General features: G+C 46.2%; 1 protein-coding gene across 1 annotated transcript in view; it reads left to right on the top strand.

Annotated features, from left to right (window-relative positions):
* LOC144175920 (cell adhesion molecule Dscam1-like) overlaps positions 1–19,926 on the top strand; it is a 474,324-nt gene that overhangs the window by 286,388 nt on the left and 168,010 nt on the right. The window contains exon 4 of the mRNA XM_077704992.1: positions 11,509–11,670. Within this exon, the coding sequence (XP_077561118.1) occupies positions 11,509–11,670 (162 nt within the window). The remainder of the gene's footprint in view (positions 1–11,508; positions 11,671–19,926) is intronic.

Below are 19,926 nucleotides of genomic sequence, written 5' to 3'. Positions count from 1 at the left end.
TAAGTTGACAGTTTATTCTTGCATTCTGTGGGGTTGTATTCTCGTTTTATCCTGTCTTCCGTATTGTTGATTCCGAGAGAATTCGTATCCTCATTTTTCACGACTGTTCTTGATTTGTTTTTAATCTTTCCTGCTTTTTTTTTTCTAATGTACTATTCTGTTTCCTGTACCAGTAACGATGTATTGTGAGAATCGTTTCGCACCAAGAGATCTCAGCTATCACCGATGGCGAGGGATAATGCCCAGTCTGCGCTTTCCTTCAATTACCGGGGTAATTTATCAGTTTCTAAAAGGGACACTTATATTACTGCAATTCACGTAGGGTAATCGAATGAAGACGACCTCAAACAAAACTAGCAATAGCCTGACGCTGCACTGTAAAATGTTGGAATTCGACTCAACTGAAATGCTGTGTGTGTAACGTCAGCCGAATCGATTTGCAAGTGTTATCAGACTTCAACACCAGACTTCGAGCACTTTACATTTTCTGCTGGTCACGGGCCCATGGTTCCTTCCATTTTCGTTACTTACTCCCGTATTCACTAACCAAACTGACGTGTCACATTTGGTTCCCGAGAGTTTCGGGCGTTTAAATGCGTTTCAAGAACTGAACTTATGTTTAAAGGGACCTTTTTCGCGAACTTGTCGGCCCGAAACGTAAGCGCTTTTTAAGGCAGATTCCGGCCTACATTACGTGAGCCTTTTCCCGACCAACATCAAAGACTACGGCGATATCTTTGCTGAGGTAAAGCAGTAGATTGGTAAAGCAGTAAAGAATGAAGGAAGCGCTTTCTGCGAGCAAAAATGATTGCGCACACACCCGCCGCCCGAATGCGGCCGTGCTTACCACAGCACACCGGTCCGGCAGGCGCGCACTGCGGCCAGTGTCGGCACCATAGCGCGGCCTCTGCGCATGAACGACGCCGGTAGGTGCGGCTAGTTTGTCGCTGCTTGCCAGAATTCAACCAATCGGGCAAAACAAGTTACACATGCGAGAAAGGGGATGATGCTGTAGTGAAATTTTACGCAATGAATAGTCATACGCGGTCATAGTGCAAGCGGCGATCAAATATCGGCAGCGATGTTAAGCGTAAAGGTCACCGGCCACGGACGGATCTGGTTGATCTGAGCGCTTTGAAGCTGCCGCCACGCGAGCGTCTTTCCCCATTGGTGCAACAATGAAGTTCCACCCACCCTCCGTGCGCGGATTGGCGTGTCGCGCGCTAGTCTCGTTCGCAGGAGCTTTGCGAGCTCCGAAAAAGGCGCCCTTGATAAGGGCGCCTCAAGGAAGGTTTCTGAAATGCGCGGCGGCCTTTTCTGTGGTGTTTTTCAGGCGGCGCAAGATATGCTTGCTTTCTGATGACGGAGATAAGACTGCTATCTCAAACAGAATGCACGTGGTGGCGACCCAACTACTCTGTGTCACAGAAATAGCCGTTCTTTAAGCGTTCTGTTGCGTTCTTTCGCGTTCCTAATTGCGTACTGTTCTTCAAGGTAACTTACCATATAAGCCAGTCGTTTGACACTTGTTCACCTACGCTCCACGCAATTTTTGGTGAGGATACGTTCCACCTATCTCACTGCGCGTTGGAAGGACGTACACGGTGTGGGAAATGGGGGTACTTTAATGACCGTCGCTTGGACTTTAATTTACCCTTTGTTCCTTATTGTCCATTCTCCGTCAAAGATACGTGGGTTTCATTGCAAATTCTGACAGTTTCTTACCAAGAAACGTTGTCGGAATACATTACCAAGTTAAATGATTTCCCTCTGATGCTTAGCATAATTCGACGAAGTGCTTCTTATTGCAAGAGTACCAGCCGCCTATAGCCACTTTTGGTCTTGTAAAGCGGAGAAGTCCATCGCTGTGTGCGCAGCTTTATTTACAAAAATTTTAGGCATGTATCAGTAACCACGTTATGGTAACATTGTGCTACATGCTCTGATAACAGCGTGGTACACGTCCGTTTAGCGAAGGTACAGTACGATCTGCTCTTGGAAAGCACCTTCGCTTTAAATGCGAAGGCCTTAAATTTATATGTTTACAGATAGAGCATTGTGAGGGGCAGAAAATAGGTGTACCACAAAAAAATTGGAAGTTGCGTGAGCTTAGGACCGTGAGCCGCAGTCTGCACGCCAGGATAAGAAACAGCTGTGAAACAGGAGATTCGGACGGAGACTCTGTGAAGGGGCGAGACAGCGCTCACCGGGAAAGGGAAAAAGTAGAACCAAAGGAGAGTAGACCGCTGCCGCACGTACAGTGGGAGCCTGCTTGAGAGCGAAGGGTATTGAAAAAGAAAAATAGATGTCTCCTGGCGACGGCAGGCGAGAGGAACGAGCATCAGAGGGGCCTACCCAGCGCGCTGAAAAAGTGGTGGCGGGAACGCGCGCGAAGTTGAAAGTTCAAAAAGACATCAAGAGACGGTCCAACTAACCTTCGCCTCCACTTCCCGAAAACGTTCTGAGCATCCGCGGTTAAGTTTTTCTACCGTACTCCAGTGCAATATCGCCGAGCATAGAGTAGAACATTGCAGTAGCGTTCTCAAAACCACTGGATTTGCTGCGGAGTAGACATATTAAGTGCGAGGCTCCTCCTTTACGACAACGGGAGCTACAGTCTGGGAAGACAATTGCGATGGCAGCATCACACCAGCGCCGCTGTCTTCCTTCCCCCTGAACGACCGCAGAGGTGCAGAAAGATAGCCGCCGACTGCTCGTGATTCGAGACAACAAAAAGGCCTGGTTGTACAAAAATGCACTCAATGTAGCAGCGACAGCTGACTCAAATACAGAAACGAGAACACAGATAAGTACAGTAGCCGACCGATTTTTCTGACCTGGAGGGTAACGGAAAATCGCCGGAATAAAAGAGCGGTCCGAAAAATCCGCGAGTCGCAAAAAACTAACTTTCTTCCATTTAAATAGGACTGAACATGCCGGGAATGGTCCCTTGCCTTAAATCCCTCCACGTATGACCCGTTCCCGGATTTTGAGATTGCTTCCGCCGCAGAAAACATGCAAAAGTATGGCCTCCAAGATCAAAGTTTATAGCCCCGGTGGGAGGCAAGCCAATCCCCATCCAATCCGAAGCTAGCCAGGTGGCTTATACGATTCAAAATGGCGGTGTTCTGGAGTCGCGCCGTGGCTCTGTCACAGAAAATTTTGTCTGGAAATTCGGTCTTTTGGCTTCATTTTGTTCGTTGTTCATATACATTACTCTTATGCGACAACTAGTGGTTTCTCGGGAAAGTCCGGAATATCCAGCAATTTCGAATTTTTCGAGTCTGAAGAAACTATCGGCTACTGTATATACAAATTTGGATTTCGGGGGTTTAACGCGCCCATACAGCGCAGGCGATGAGAAGCGCCGTAGTGCAGGGCTTGGGATTAGATTTGACCACCTTGGGACCTTTGACGTACGCCCGAGTCTCCACACGCGGCAGTTATCGCTTTTCGCCTTCTCTAAAAAGTAACCAAGGCGGGCGGGTTTGAACCCGCGTCTTTGGGCTCAGGAGGACGACGCCTTAGCCACGTACACACGAATCATGTGCCTGATTACTGACTCACACATTGGCCTGAAACAACTTAAACTAAGAATCCGTACTAGGATTACACCTCTCTCGGAGACAAAGAGAAGGCAACTAACTTTTTACCAACTTTTCGTATTGTAAGTCTATGTATGGACAGAGGATATAATAATACTGCAATTTATTAAACCGTGTTTTTAAAGAGTTTGCAATTAGAAAATCCTGTTTCTCTGTAAATTGTTTCCAGCTAAAACCACTAAATACTTATAACATTGCTCGCTATCTTGAAAGCGGCGGGAATTTTCTGAACCTGGTTATTTATTTGAAACGAGGGAGGTGGGGATAAAGAGGCTCATTGCAAGCAGATTCTAAGGTTGTTGCATCGTTTGGTACACAGGCTAAGGACTTCACAGAGGAATAGGACTTGTCGGAATAAAGCTTCGAAGTTTGTCTTCACCTAACTGCACGTGAACTTGGGATTTCCGAAAAAAACTACCCTCGGGAAATTCAAGGAGTGTGAGTTTTTCTAATTCCCAATCCACTAATGATCACTGTATGACCACTTACGGTCACCGCTTAGAAATTAGCCCTGAGGAGTATCTCCGTGTGTATATAACGCTGTGAAGCAGTAGCCCCGCGCTGACTTTCGTCAAGTAACTTGTGTCCTGTACAGCTAATTTGAATTAAAACGACCACTTGGCGACTGCTGGAGGGAAAATACGTCTTGCACGCCGCTCTCCTTCGCCGAATCCACTTATTATTGACCGCGCATCACGACTCACAGAATGGATGCTCCAATGCGTCCTTACAAACTGTATCGCGCTGTCGGAGGGCGGTGTTGACGAGACAGTTTTCACAATTCATAACTCGTCGATTGAGTAATGGGAGTGAGAACTGGTCAGCCCTAGCCTCAAGGACCAGCTTAGGATGATCCAGCGCGTTGAGACGGCTGAGTGCTCCAACGGTGTTCTCTGACTGGGAAAACCGACCACTTGACAGGCTTCGTCCAGTAAAGCTTATTCGCTGGGCACTAAACACTTATCCATTGCTACCAAAGATGAATCAACCATTCTCCATCGGTGTACTGATCATATTCAAGAGCAGTGAGCACAAACATACAAGGCCACACGCCGCCGTCTTTCTAAAACAAAGCTTTCAATGCCTCAATTGTGCCGTCGTATCTGCAGAAACGGCCTGCAAGAAAGCCAACCTACACAATGGGTTTTCACAAAGGCACATCAAGCGCCCCAATAAAAAAAAACGCTTTCCATGGCTCGAATCAAAACTGGTTCCCTCCTGTTATGAAGGCGGCGTCTATCCAACTGCGCCATTGCGGCGCGGTAGAAGCAGTTTGCTAAGTTTGGACTATGACTTTGACTCAGGTTGCGTGGGAGATGGTTTCGTGATTTAGCGATCTTTCTCGCAAGAAAGGGGCTTTGATTTTTTCGCGGGTTAAGAGGAAACTGCCTCCCACTCGGTGTATTGAAAAATAGGCAACAAAGTGACGGCGTATATATTGAACTTTCTAAAAAATGTGAAGGGAAAGCCTACCCAGCCCTTGTGTTTCTCTGCGGTTGAACTATGTGTTGAACTCTGCGGCTGCACTCATCCCCACGTGGCAAGCGCCTTGGACAGCACCCTGAGAAGCTCGTTCCGCTCACTGGCCATCGCCACGAGCCTCCTGTCAATCGCGGCCCGCGCAACTTTCGTGGATGATGCGGTGTACCCCATAACAATTTCTCTCTATTTCGCCCTTTGATTTGATTGATTGATTGTGGGGTTTAACGCGCCGACGCAACGCAGGCGATGAGGCGCGCCGTAGTGGAGGGCTCCGGATTAATTTTGACCACCTGGGGATCTTTATCGTGCGCCGAAATCTCGTACACACGGGCGTTTTTGCTTTTCGCCTCCATCAGAAAAGTGGCCGCCGCGGCCGGGAATCGAACCCGCGACCTCGTGCTCAGCAGCGCAACGCCTTAGCCACTGAGCCACCGCGGCGGGTTATTTCGCCCTTTCCGTGAGGCATTGGGGTCAGAGGAATTTTCGTTTAAAATAACTTTCATACGAGTTTTGCTTCGAACTCAGAGACCATTCTCCAAGTCAGAAAGGCTAGAATAACGAACGCAAGCGGGTTTTTATTGCGCAAGAAAAGGAAACAACTTTTCATTAAGAGGATAGTGTTCTGTATTGCAACACACTGCTGCAAGGCGCGGTTGAGAACGGCAGAATTGAGCTAGTTCTGCCTTGGTCAATAAATTCAGAAAAAGAGGAGAAAGGATGTGGGCAGATTAGTGATAGATCATCAGACTATTATCGTTATTCATGAAAGCAGTTTTATCTTTTGTAGACATCGCACGAAATAGGTCAGACATGGCAACGTTCGCAAGGTGGTACACCAAAGCTTAGATGATCATACTGCATAGTCGTGATGACATGTACGTTTATTTATTACAATCGTAAATACGTCTGCGCTGTGCTTCTGTTTTCTTGAGCTACGCTTGAAGCTACTGCCGACTCAGCCTTTCCGTATCCTTATTTTGTCCGGTTATCGCGGCTGTCCTTTCTCTATCACGGGCACATCACCGCAAATATATATTTTCCTAGCTGAATGTTTTTTCCCGACAACCACACAAAATGGGGCTCTCCGTCGTCTATGCGCTAGCGAACGAAGGTGACTGGCACGAGGTATGGGATCTTGCCGCAAGTTCACAAGTGTCAAGCCAGCAAGTGGTAATATCGTACATTGTATTGTAAGATACATAGCCACTCCTTGGGAAGACGTATACCTGTGGCGTGTATAGATGGATAAGCAACTTGGGCAGCAGCTGAACTCCAGAACGCTAAAGAATGCGTTTTATTCCCCACCTCTACATTTAAACCCAAGGTATTCTCGATCCAATAAAGCGAGTCGAATTCGACCCCGAAATGATAGCAAATGTTCGTAAATAGAAACCTCGCAAAAGTCAGAATAAAAACCAAACTGCAACACTGCGTCGTAGTTCCTTCAATAACGCCCGGTCTTATGGTGACCCACGTATTTTCGAAGAGATAAAATTGGCCGGAAGGAGACTTCGTTACTGATTTAGGTAAGCATTGACAAATATTTTGGCGTTTACAGCAGAGAACACATTACGACAGAGAGACGGTCAAAGACAGCAACAGTTTATTGAAAATTCACTGGAGACGTGGACACAGACATGCTAAGGGATTGAAAATCGAAGGCGTAGTTGTCATAGGGAGTTCAGTAGCGACGCCATACAGAAAATCGATGAATGTGATTTGGGCACGAAAGAGTAAGAATATCCCATTCATTGGAGGGACGCCAATAATGCAAAGTCGAGAAATGACTTGAATCCCAATGTAGTTGTAACACCAAGAAAAACCAAAGAGGAATCACTAAAAAAATATTAAATTGGCGAACTTGTCGACGACATTTTTGGTTACGAGAGCAGGGGCGCGCTCTCTGGTCCTCACTCGGCTCCGGCATGAAGACGGCGACGGGCGGCAATCTCTCTGAGGGCCGAGGCGCTAAGTGACCCAGACGACGTTAGGCACAAAACGCCAGCGTGCGTTACGCCTCCCCTACCCGGCCTCCACCCTTTTCTTGCTTGTATTACAACCCGCAGCCCGATAAACGTGCGACAATTCTCCAAAATACAGAAATGCTAGATGTAGCAAAACAGCCTCCTTAAACAGAAAAGAAAAAAAAAAACCGAAGTGCTATTAGGTTTCAATCAATAGTTATCTGCAAGCACTTCGCAGCAGGAGAGGATGCCTTCAAACGGAACTAAAAAAACAGAAGAAACAATTTCGACAAAAATACAAGATGGCGTGTATCTTCCGTACCGTGCTTCCTGTTTTAGATAACACGTATTGAAAATCCATCTTCGGAGGCGGTGTTAGTGTTTCCTCTCTTGGGACATACTTTGTTTTATATCGCCGGGCTGTATGACTTGGCCGTTAGTCATTTTTTTATTTTATTAGAGAAAGCTTCGCGATCTTCGCCGAAGCAAACTGTAAGGTTCGAAAATAACGTGCCTCCCTCTGGCGAAGCTATAGGAAACAAAAACAAAAAAAGAAATACGTTCGTTGCTTCTCCGCGTGAGCAGAAAGCGCTGAAAAATTGTCGTTGCTTGCAAAAAACGTAGTGGCGAAGACAAAGCGAGGCGTGCGGGATCAGCGATGCGTGAAACGTGCGCCAAGTCCGGAAGCACTCGTAATGATGAGCATTAAACAAGATACATGTTCCTGGTCCTTCGACCGGATGTCGACCGGAAACGGAAGCGCGCGGTATCGACGTTTTATAAGTCGGGCGCAGTTTTTTTCGTTTCTCCCTGGAGCCTTCTCGCTCGGTAAAATAACGGCTCGATTGAGATTACTGAGCTCGAAATATGGCTACAAAGCCTGAGGGGCTGAGCAATACTGCGGGGAGTGCCGCAACATCATACCGTATTCTGCAACCGAGCCGAAGTTTTATTACTCGCTTGACAACAAAAAGCAGCCATGTTTTTGTGTAATGATTGGAAACTTCACCTAAACATCCCCTTAGAAAATGTCCCACATTTATTGCATCGGAAATGGAGGATACCGCAGCGTAATAAAACTCACTGTTTCTTTTTGTCTGGCTGAGCAAGTGTATTACGCGCATCAGGGGTTGCGTACATCACACCATTACGCCAACAAGACAAGCATCTGAGTCTCGTTATAGCTGTCCTGTTCCAGTCACATCTGTGCCGGAAGAGTACGATATGATTTGTCGGTTGTACTACCAGCTAGGCTACCTTTAAGTCCAATTCTTTTCTGGCGGCATGGAGTTTACTTCTGGCAAGGGGTAGTTTTATTCTGGACGGTAAAATAGCCTATAATCAATCAATCAATCAATCAATCAATCAATCAATCAATCAATCAATCAATCAATCAATCAATCAGTAGACCAATCAATCAATCAATCAATCACAAAATCAATCAATCATTCAATCAGTCAATCAATCAATCAATCGATCAAGCAGTCAAGCAATCAACCAACCAACCAATCAATCAATCAATCGATCAATCAATCGATCGATCAATCAATCAATCAATTAATCAATCAATCAATCAATCAATCAATCAATCAATCAATCAATCAATCAATCAATCAATCAATGAACTTTATTAAATTTCGAAACGAGCAGTACAGGACTAAAAGCTCGAGCAGCTTGACGAGGTCACGACGTTACAAGTTGGCAAACAGCAAGATGGCGGTCGGTCATGCACAAAATGTGCAAATAATTTGACAAGTATAGCATAGCACCGATTACTACAACACCCCAGATGAACTATTAAGGTAATATCCATCCTTAATACATGAACCTGAGCACAATGATGCGCCCGGAAATGTCAGAATACTTGCACGCCGAGCTGGCTGTACCGTTAATTGTGTGACGGTAGCTCTCATCGCCACTGGTAAGTTGCCTTGAACGGGTACACTGTGAGCCCTACACTCAATCTGAATGCGCGAACACCTTAACGTGGAGCTCAATGACGTGACATGCAACGTGATTCTCATTGTAAGTACGGCTGCGTGTACCAGTTGTTGCGGTTTTCCAAGTTGAGCGCCCCAGTGCATACGCTAGTACACTTTTAGTCAGCTACATAACGAGGTGTCGTCGTTGAAAATTGCCTTCCAGCACGAAGTTCCTCCGCAACGCGGGGCGCCATGGCCCACAGAGTCATGTTTTGATGAAGAATGTTTGCTTGTCAATAGTGTCCATGCGGCTGAATCGCGGACGCCGGAAAGGTTGCACCTTCTTGAAGCGTGCGTGAGTCTTCCTGATTGTTGAAGTATAGGTCTGTGAACGCACTACTATTGTAGGCGCGTTTGATTTTATATTTTTCAGTGGTGTAGCACCATGTTATCAAGACAAAAAGAGCCGTAGTGGCGTCAGGAATCCATGCTGTACTCCAATTCTGGGAGCCCGGGGCTCGATAGCCTCCAGCTCTTATTTTTGTAGTATTCCTTCTAGCTTAATTACTGTACGTTTATTTGTTCTCACCATCAGCCATTTTAAGAGTCAGTTCACCGTTATAGTCGCCGTACTGCGGCTATTCTCTCAATGGGCCTTTTATTCAAGGTTTCAGAACACATGCCGCAGATACCTCTTTGTGCAACACGTCGTCTGCACGTGCAAGCTTTAATGGAAGCCTGGGAAGAGCACCAGCATCAAATTACCTGAATGTTTTCCTTAATAAAGTCCGCATCACCCGGAATCATTGCGTGACGTGACTGAAAATATTTGGCTTAAAAATATGTGACCTGCTTCGTAATGCCGACCAGATAAAGGGAAACAAAACATGTGCTGAACCATGTTAACAAGGGCACTGTTCAGACGCTTGGCGTTTCGAGGGTCAGTGGTATGGCCAGCGGGACGGCAGCGGTGCAAGGAGCTTCAGTTTTTTTAAAAGACGATTGTCTTTCTTGGGTTTCTTAAACCCAGAAATTTTGGTCTGTCTGTATGTCTGTCTGTCTGTCTGTCCGTCTGTCTGTCTGTGACCCGATTCAGCCACCCGGTCAAAGTAAAATTGATATTGCGCAATAGTCTTATATACTCACAGCCTCATGTAAACGTCTAAGCCCGGTTTATATGTTCATACTTGTCAACTTTGTTGAACAAGAACAAGACATTACGCAAATATAAGACAGGAAATTAGTACACAAGGGATATTTACAGTGTTGCTTTATTAAAAATTCATGAATGCTTGGTTTTTAGATAGCAAATGATACTCTACATCTACTGCAGAAAACCGCCGCCTCCTGGCGGCATATGAAAATTCACGTGGCAACAGCAACGAAAGGTTCCACTAGCTAAGTTCCACGCTCTGCTTGGAACGCACGTGGAGCACGGCGACGCGGCTCTATAAACCTTCTAATCGGCCGCCTCCATTCACGCGCGTCTCCGCCGTTCTGCAGCGCTGGCATCGAGGAACCCGGCCTGTAGCAGTGGAACGCGGTAAATTCAAATCGCTTTCCGCAAACCTTTAGTGAGTTTACCTTGCAATGAGCACGACGGTACAGGAACAGCATGAGAGGTGAGCGTGAAAGCAAAAGGGGGTATTTCTTTGGCAAATGTCTACAAAAACTATCGTCTTTTGACGAAATTTGCAACGAAAGGAGCAGATACGCGGCCAATTTTTTCGTTTGTTTCTTCTGTGTACACCTGGTACACGCACGCACTGCCTCTGCTTAGTGCTGCTTTTTTCTTCCATGCAGTTCCCTCGCCTCTTTCGTTGACGCAGTTATTAATCCTTAGTGTGGCTATTCTAACTAGCTTTCCTTGCAATTGGATTGTATTGTTATATAAAAACGGTCATATCTTCAGCCCTGTTCCCCCTCTCCGCCCGTATGTTGCTTAGTGTCTGCTTCAGTAAATAATCGTGGCACTTATCAACCGTGCCATGTGTGCTAACAATTGGGAAAGTATTTTGCTTGTATGTACAGTCGGGATCAATTCGAAGGTGGCTCGGGTGGCTAATAAACAAGCAGCAACGCTGTGTTACAGGCTGTATCAGGGTTTTAGCATGCAAGAAAACGAGGGGAAGAAGGCACTGCTGTTTGTATCTCCAAAGTCCCGAAAAAGGCCACTGTGTAGGTTGGAAAGCCCGGTAATCGATGATTGATCCCGACTGTACCTCGCTTTTGCCGACACTCTTGTTGAGTTTTTTGTTCGCAACGCTAGTCATCCCGCAAGCGAAACTGTTGCTCACTATGTGTTCAACAGGAGCAGCAGTATTTGTTCCAGTGTTTTCTCGTCGCAATGATGGAGGGTGCGGCCTGTTCGATTTTTGGGCCTAGTGTCGGTAGCTCGAACGCGACGATCGAGCATGTTGCCTTTGTTGGGAAATCGTTCTGATAAAGGCAGTCTGCATTAACAGTGGTTTCCCGTTGGCGTTGTACTTGATCATTTTTTTCTTTCTCTTTCTGTCCTTTTCTGAATCCATCTAGTTGTACTCGAGAAGTTCGTGGCCAGCGTGTACGATGTGTACGTGGTGCGGGGCAACTCCGCCGTTCTCCGCTGTCACGTGCCCCCCGTGGTCAAAGATTACGTCACGGTCACGTCGTGGGTGCTGGACGATGGCGTCACCATCGGGACCCTCGGAAATGCAGGCAAGTATATCTTGACACGTGGAGAAGAGCTTGTTTCATTTGTGTTACCGAGAGGGTTTCATGCACCAAATGTTAGGATTTTTATACCAATCCTAGAATTACCCATTAACCTGCAACGCTTGGTTATAATCTGGCGAATATTTATTGCGCTCAACACCTACAGCTACGGTCAAACGTACACAGGACATTAACGTTACCTTCTCTGCCCTCTGGGGGATGGGGTCCTGCTACTCGTATGGTTATGATACCTCGAAGCGCGATGCTTTGATTACAGATCCAAATTAAGGGCTGAGGCCCCAGAGAGCATGACAATTAACGTTGAAATCGAAATTGTGTCGTGTGAACTTGTGACTCCGAAAGTGCACCTTCCACAGGAAAGACGCTACGTGCTGGAGAAATCATGCACCCATCCGTCAAACCACCACGATGGTCGAACGCGAAGCTTATAAACTCCCAACGCGGCGGGGGCGGGGGGGTTTACTCACGGAGCACACTGTAGATGGCGCGGCAAATTTACCCAGCTCCCCCGCGTTCCCCGCCGGCGGGTGCATCCGCGGAACGGCTTTGTCGTCTGCATTAGCGACGGTTGTTTTGGGCCTGTTTTGGTGCACCTCCACGTCCACTGCGCGCTTCCTTCGCACTGCTTGATTAACTTGTTCGACAGCCCCTCCTGGTTAACCCGGACCCGCCGGACCTAAGTGGTCGTACGGCAAAGATACGTTAAGGATTGGTTTGCAGGGTGGGAAAGCAAAATGTAGAGACCACATACAGGCATCTAGCCACTAGAGAAACTTTACCTTTTGTGCACTGCTTGCCACGAATGGGTCTCCGTTTTCCAAAATGGTGAATACCGATTTGGTTGTGTTTTAACAGGTATTACAAAAGGCGAAAAGAGCAACTGATTCTCAGAAACAGCGATTTTAATAGTTCCCGCAGCTTTCTAGCAATTCTCATACTTACTAAACTAAGTAGTTTTAAACAGCTTAATTGGGAATCACTAACGTCACATGCCGAATCGTTTCCGTGTCTGCCCTAGTGTCGTGCGGTGGTGTAGCCCCGAGCTGGCACATCAGGATGGCTAGGTTCCGCTGCCTCATCTTCGAAAGAAGCTCCTCTCCATTTTCTTTCTGCCGACGCACGGCCAGGTTCCAGCGGCGGCGTCCGCCGCTCTAGCCCAGCCGTGGCCGACGCTGCAGCGTTCGGGACGCCGCCCCCGCGATTTCCAAGTAACGGTGTGCGGAATCTCTGGTTTCACTCTTTGTAGAACCACGTGTGAAAATACGTGACGTTGCGTGGGCAATTGTAGTAAAACTTTGCTTTCCAATCAGCTTCGCAGGTGGATTGGAGCCAATTTTATTCCTTTCACTGCGGCGTTTTCGCCTTACAGACGCCATGACTTAGAACACTAAAGCTTTGCTTTAAAATAATTGCCGGCTGTAAGTGTTGGTATGAATACTTCGGAAATCACAAGGAGTAAAATACGGTAACAGGAAGAAAAAAGTGAGCTATTTCACTATCAATTCGGGTGAAAATTTATTATTGCTTTAAACAAACAAGCACACTCATACAGAGTACGCATCTCATTTATAATATATTTTACATTGAAACATCTGCATTGTTACACTTGTTGTCATTAATGCAGCTCACCTGTTAGCTAACGACGGTAAAAGAAATTGTTTTGACCAATGAGGTGGCTGCAGAGGATGTTACCTTGAAAACCATAATTAGTAGGCACAGCTCTAAAAATTCAGTGTTTCATGGTTTTTATTTACCCTGGCGAAAATCCTGAAGAAGTTGAAATACTCTGGGCTATTTTACGTTTTCCTAGTGTACTACGGATTTCAGTACTTTACTTCTGATTCTCAACATTTCATATTGGCCGCTGCTTTAATTCCTGGATTTCAATAATCTCGGTACAGAACGGCGCAAACAGACGAATAGCGCCCAGAAAGCAGGGAAGCGGATGGACGCTACGTTCTTGGTGCTTCGTCTGCGTAAGCGGTTTCAACCATCTGGCTCAACTTCCCATATTCTTGTAATTCGATATTTTATCTCTGTAGTGACAGACTTCCTATTGTCCCCGTTGTGGTCTTGGTGACTAAGGCACTTTTGGATACGCAAGAGGTAGTCACCTAAAACTTCACCATTCCTTTCCCCCAAAAGTTGAGAGAGGCGCGAAAGGTTTCTAACATCAAAACTGCGCCAAACGTGCGTCAAAACCTTCGCTCAAAGTGCGTCAAACGTTCGCTGAAAGTGCGTACAATCGACCATCACACCCTCAAAGACCCCAATCGTAAACGAAGAACGAATCCGTGCGACGGTTTTTTCGCGCACTAAGTAAAGTCTTTCACGAATGATCTAAATGTATACCAATACGTGGTTTATGAGATAAATGTTTACTATTGTTCATCTTCCGTATCGATGTATGGCCTTATCTATAACCGTTCCTTATTCGCGATTTACAAGTAACCGCTTTGGCACAGAATCCAGGTTTCACGCAAGCGTGGTGTGTCCAGCGATCATAACACAACTTTTTAGTCGACCAACCGGTTTAAGAGGAAATGCATCAGTTTTTGACGGGACGCCATTGGTCATACTAAGAAAGCTTCCGCTTTTAAAAAGCCGAGGTGCATTTCCTTTTATATAATGGCGACAGCCCTTCTGCGGTTCGAAACACTATTCTCGAGCCTGTCAGTTGGAGCCTGGTGCCTAATGGTAGGTTGGCACGTACTCCCTGAATGAAGCCGCGCGTGCCGAAAGTGCTGGTAGAGGAAATCATCGTTTGTGCATCGTCGGTGCCCACGCATGCGTTCCTCACGTGTAAGAAACTCAGGTGGCCTCAGAACTGCGCAGAAAATATAATATCTCACACTTCAATCAGCTCACATGCTTTTCGGAATAGTAAAGCACCCGGTTAATCTGCGGTTCACTTGGGAGGTGCACGCTAAAACGGTTTTCATGACACGCACCAGCCGGCACATGGCGCATGCAGCCGGAAGCAACATGAAGGCAACGTGCTGCCAAAACACACGCTGAAAGCCCTGCGAGCTGGAAAGACTTCAAGTTGCAAAGTGCCGTTCTTGCAAAGCAGCACCCAAAAAGAATGCGAGGATCTCTGTTGGGACACGAAGGATCCTTGGGGAATCGTGTAGCTTAAACAGGAAACCAGCGCAAAAACATTATTGAGGAAGACGAGGCACCACACACAGCTGACCGCCATATCAAAGTTTTATTTAGAAGGAAGGGAGTTTTACACATGTTTCCTATATAACACGTGCAAGAAGAGGAAGAGAGACCGAGCGAGCATTATTTAGATACCTTATCTCTGTTTCGAACCAATAAAAAGACGATGAGCTGACGCATTCCTAGCCCTTTTGTTGAATGGCTAAAGCTTGAAATGCTTATCATGTACATTTATCGTGGTTACTGAAATAGATAGGCATCTAAATTCACAATCACTCGTTCGGTCGGTTATTTTTATGTTTTCAGGTGTTATCTGCAACACCGGCATAAAATCTTCTTTCTTCTGAATAAAACTTTCAGTTGGCAGTCAGCGCTGCGTGGTGCATCGCCGTTCTTTGTCCCGTTGTACGCGCTATTTGCTTCGTGAATCAATACGCGCCGAGTGGCCGCGTTAACTCCTTTTTACGATTTCTATCAGCGTGCCGAAAATCTTCCGAAGAGGGAAGGGGGCCATAACTGCGGCTCGTGCCCTGGCAAACCGTTTCGACATTTTAGATGAGCCCTCACCGTCGTCAAGCTTTACGGACCAGTCCGATGGTAATACGAGTAGCAGTGAATTTTTTTATTTAACGGAAAACCTTACATCAGCTACACCAATTCCATGCATGCTGGTTTGCATGTACAAGGTCCCTATGACTGCCAGACGAGCTGGCTTTGAACTTAAGCAACCAAGATACACAACAGCTGAAGCCTGCGCCAAGAGCTGTACACTGGGCGCGCTAGGTCAACAGCGCAGTGTGCCAGTGAAAAACCACTTTTCGCACTCATATGTCGGAATTTGTCATGATCGCGCATAGGATGGCTGATTGCAGTAGTTGCTTCTATTGGGGCTCAGCCGGCAGTTATCAAGCCGTCACTGCTAGTGTAACCAAAGCCCTCGCAAAAACACGGATAGAAAAATTACCCCATCTTCCCGTGGGGAACCATGAGGAAGATGCGAAGCATCATGGGAGTTCCGTGTAGGTTCCATTGTGTTGCCGTTATGTTGCTTCATTTATCGCAGCCCGAATGGGAACCTAGTGTGAACCCCCATGTAGAGAGAGAGAAATGTAGAGAAATGTAGAGACAGCGGAGAGACCGACACCCGTGTTACTTGATCGAACACCTCCTGGTTCTCGTCTTTCTTTATTGCGTGCCCACGCTCCTACCCCGCTGTCCGCCCTCTTCGTCCTCATCTCTGGTTGAGGGGCAAGGCGCGTGCCGCTTCCCGCCACAGCTTTCCCGCAGGAAATTCAACGTCCTCCTCTAACGTTTTCAGTTCGTCGTTTCCGTTGACGTTCAGCTTCGCGTGCCTTCGTTGTGTCAGTAGCTTCTTGAAGTAGTTTGAATGTGTGAAGGACATAAGGCGCGTTCGTAGCGCATGCTCCCGCCTCGGTTTGTAGCGCAGTGGGAAGAGCGCCACGTACCTCCCGTTGCTGTCAGAGAATCATGGAATCAAAACCGGGCGCCGCCTACCTATTTCTTTTTCTTTTTATAGTAGACTGCACTGACGTCAGCCGAAACGGTGACGGGGCTGAAGAGACACGCATGCGCTGTAGAGATCGGACGGCGGACATAAACAAGGGAGGGAGGGACACAGCCCCAAGCATGAGATGCTTCGCATCTAAAAATATGGTCTTTCCGTCTTCTGCTCAAACTGTTCAGTTTACGCGATTACTGTTCTAACTTAATCGTCATTCATTTCCCATCAACTAAGCCAGTTTTAATTCGTAGTGGACTGTCAACAACAATGAAAACTTTCCTGAATCAGCGGATGAGCGCTGGGGTGGAGACATTTCCTGTCTGAAATAACCTTTTAGTATAAGTGCTGTCAGTTCCATAATCTGTGGCTCTGTGGAAACGCTTTTCATCTTGAAAGAAATGCCACATGATTCCTTAGGCGTTGGGACGTCATCTGTTCCCTCCAACCGACTACGTCGGCGCTGTCGCTGGTGTGGTACTTAAAGCCGCACCAGATGATTTGTTGCCTTATACCGACAGACGGCATTGTCGCTGCCGATAGTCAGATAAAATGCCGAACATGTATGTTACAGCAACAAAGAAATGTCATCCCAGAAGGAAGGCAAACCTGCGCCGCAACCTACATCAGGTGGCAATCTGTTGTTTTACGCGTTCTTTCCAGGCTTTACGCAAACGCAAAATAGCGAGCAGGTGTCACCTACATTTAAAATCCATTAAAACTCTGTTGATTTCTGATGATTGTAGCTCCACAGTACTCAGTTGCCAACTTTTATTGGCCGCTCGCCAGTTTAGTCTTCGCTCAAGTATATATTTCTAAACAGCTGATAAAATTACGCCATTTGGTATGTGTTAAAAAAACAGTGTGAGTAGTTTCTAAAAGGTCATGTTTCATGAAATACTGAATTGCATATTTTTAGAAGTGACAACCGTGAGAGCTATATGACTTCTTTTGATGTCCCAATGCCCCCTATTACTTGTAGCCGACAGAACACACGAGTGCGATTCTGCGACAGGTCAGTGCGTCCTGATATCTGCGGCTCCCCAAATCGTACACAAACAGCCTTTCTTGTTTTTTGTAGTGGTGGCCCTCAAAAGTTATCTGAGAGTTCCCATTTCGTCCACTTTGTTAATGCAAAAACAGTCGTTCGCACTTCTGAGGGGAGAAGGGGGGTGGAGTTAGAGGGCTTTAATGTGAACCCGAGTCCCGAATTCGCCCTGGAAAAAAAAGATCACTAATTGTGTCAGCGCGTCGGCATCCTTTGAGTCGAAACTGCAGCCCCGCTATTGGAAGGTTTCGTAGGCTCAACGTTCTTTGATTTTTTTTATTGTTACTCAACGAACGCGGTTTCCGGATAGTTATTGAAGGAAACAGCAAATACGTTCTTTCCCCGTTTCTAAGACACGCGATCCATTGCTTCAGTTTGGAACATTTTTTTGTATTCGTCGTTCCCGCAGAAAACGACAAGCACGCTATTGCAACGCTGCGACGTTGAGGCACTATTGCGTCGCCCGCGGCGCACTTGCGGAAACCCGGTCGACCATAGCTATGTATCGAGAGTCGCTCCGCGAGAGGCAGTCAGGCGGGTGATTTGAAAAGGCAGGCTCGGAATCGAGTATCGCTTCTGATAGAATAAACGTGTAACCCGGCATGATGCGTGCTATACACGGTAAGAGGCGAAATTCTGGCCCAGCTGTCAGCAGAAAATGCATACAAAAGCAATGTTTTTGTGAACACTTTTAACCTCCTTGCGAGTTCAGAATCAAGCATAATGCGGAAGTTATTGCGAGCTTGTTTCGGTGGGTGGGCCGTACTTTATAATTTCAGGGTTTCAATAAAAGCAATGCCCCAAGTAAGCGCCTGATAACTAGTTTGTTCACTGACCACATTCAAACTTACATTTTTTTAACACTCAATTCGTTTATTAATGCACCCGTTGCCTAAAAAACCCATACAATATTTCATTCTTAATGGATTGTAACGATAGGTTTTTCCAGCCTGATGACAAACGCAATGGCTTAACAAAAACCCACTGCAATAAACTAAGCAATAAACAGTAAAGCTGTGGAATGCTGTGTAGGAACCTTACACTCAGATTTTGATCCTTCAGAGCATACCGCCGACCCCGGCGTTTTGGTTGTGGTTACACCAAAGAGAAGCAGTGAAGAATTGCGATTTTTTGCCACACAGTTAGGTAATGTCTACGACATAGGCTGTGAGTGTAACTCAGGTCCAGTATTTGTGTGTGGTAAATGAAAGTGTGTCCGAATGACAAGCAGGATCTACATTGGTAGCTGGAACGTTCAACCATACCTTTTTTTTGCGAATGGCGGCAGTTTAGGATAAATGGGGCTGATGGCTTCCGAGGCCCTTGTCATCTTCATTAACCGGTTGTGTGTGCTCAGCCCATGGTCAATTAAGGCTTTTTACTGCACCACATCGTACTGAACCTGCACAGTGGGCTCCAGGAGTCACACCGAAAATGGAATTTATGTGCTTCGGCAGTTCATTTTCGTCTACTGTCCGTGTATTTATAATATATTCAGCACCATTGAGACACACAATTACATTCTACACACTGGCCAATTAGAAGAATTTCTGGAAGCGAACAGCATCTTAATTCTATACAAACGTGGAAGTGGATGTATAGCCTAATGGTGAATTCAGGAGGTGCCCGGGTGGTCGAAATTAATCTGGAGCTCTCCCGTTGCGCGTCTCATAGGCTAGGAGTAGCTTCGACGAGTAAACCCCAATATCTTTGAAATTATTCCGCTTCAAGTTCAATCAGTGAGTACTTGTATACATCTCAGCTTTTAGATTTTTCCACGTGCGTGTCGTGGATAGGCATCACTTCAGGTTTTTAGGACTGCGATAGAAACTCCAAAGCGAAGGAAGCGTTTTAATTATATTTAGAGGATATGGTTGCTGGAGAAGCAGGTTAAACGTTAGGAGCTACTAGCGTCCATTTATTTGGTGAAGTGACATAATACTAGTTAATAGAGAAGCACCGTTCCGATGATAGTTTCAGGGGTTTGAGAAACTATTTTGCAAATTTGGATAATTCCAGCACACAAGGTTCGATAATTGTATAGAAGCAGGTGCCATGGCGAAATGTCTGGAAATGGCGAAATGTCTCACCATTGTAACCAAAAAGCAAGTACATAGCCATTCTGGAGCACAAAAAATGGCACAATTGAGTATAAAGAAAGTATTTTACAAATTTTGACAATTCCATCACACAGTGTTCGATAACTGCATAGAAGCAGGTGTCATGGCAAACTGTCGCGGAGGAACTTCTTCAATTGGAGCCAGCAAATAAGTTCATAGCCATTCTCGATTCCAAAGAATAGCATAATTGAGTATACAATAAAACATACTTCATGTAGCAATCAAGAACACGAAAAAGCATTTATGCGTCATAAGCAGACAAACGTTTATTCTCTAGTGAGGGCTGCAGAAGGTCCCAATTTTACGCTACAGGTGTTATAGTGTTCTACAGTGATGTAGCAGGAAAATACCCCCTTGTTTGGGTTATTTGTCGCCGAATCCAGTGA

This window comes from Haemaphysalis longicornis, unplaced genomic scaffold (genome assembly GCF_048455015.1).
Source record: "Haemaphysalis longicornis isolate Haplotype H1 unplaced genomic scaffold, Haemaphysalis longicornis Haplotype H1 scaffold_3, whole genome shotgun sequence".
Lineage (NCBI taxonomy): Eukaryota > Metazoa > Arthropoda > Arachnida > Ixodida > Ixodidae > Haemaphysalis > Haemaphysalis longicornis.
This window is presented reverse-complemented; position numbering and strand designations above follow the sequence as displayed.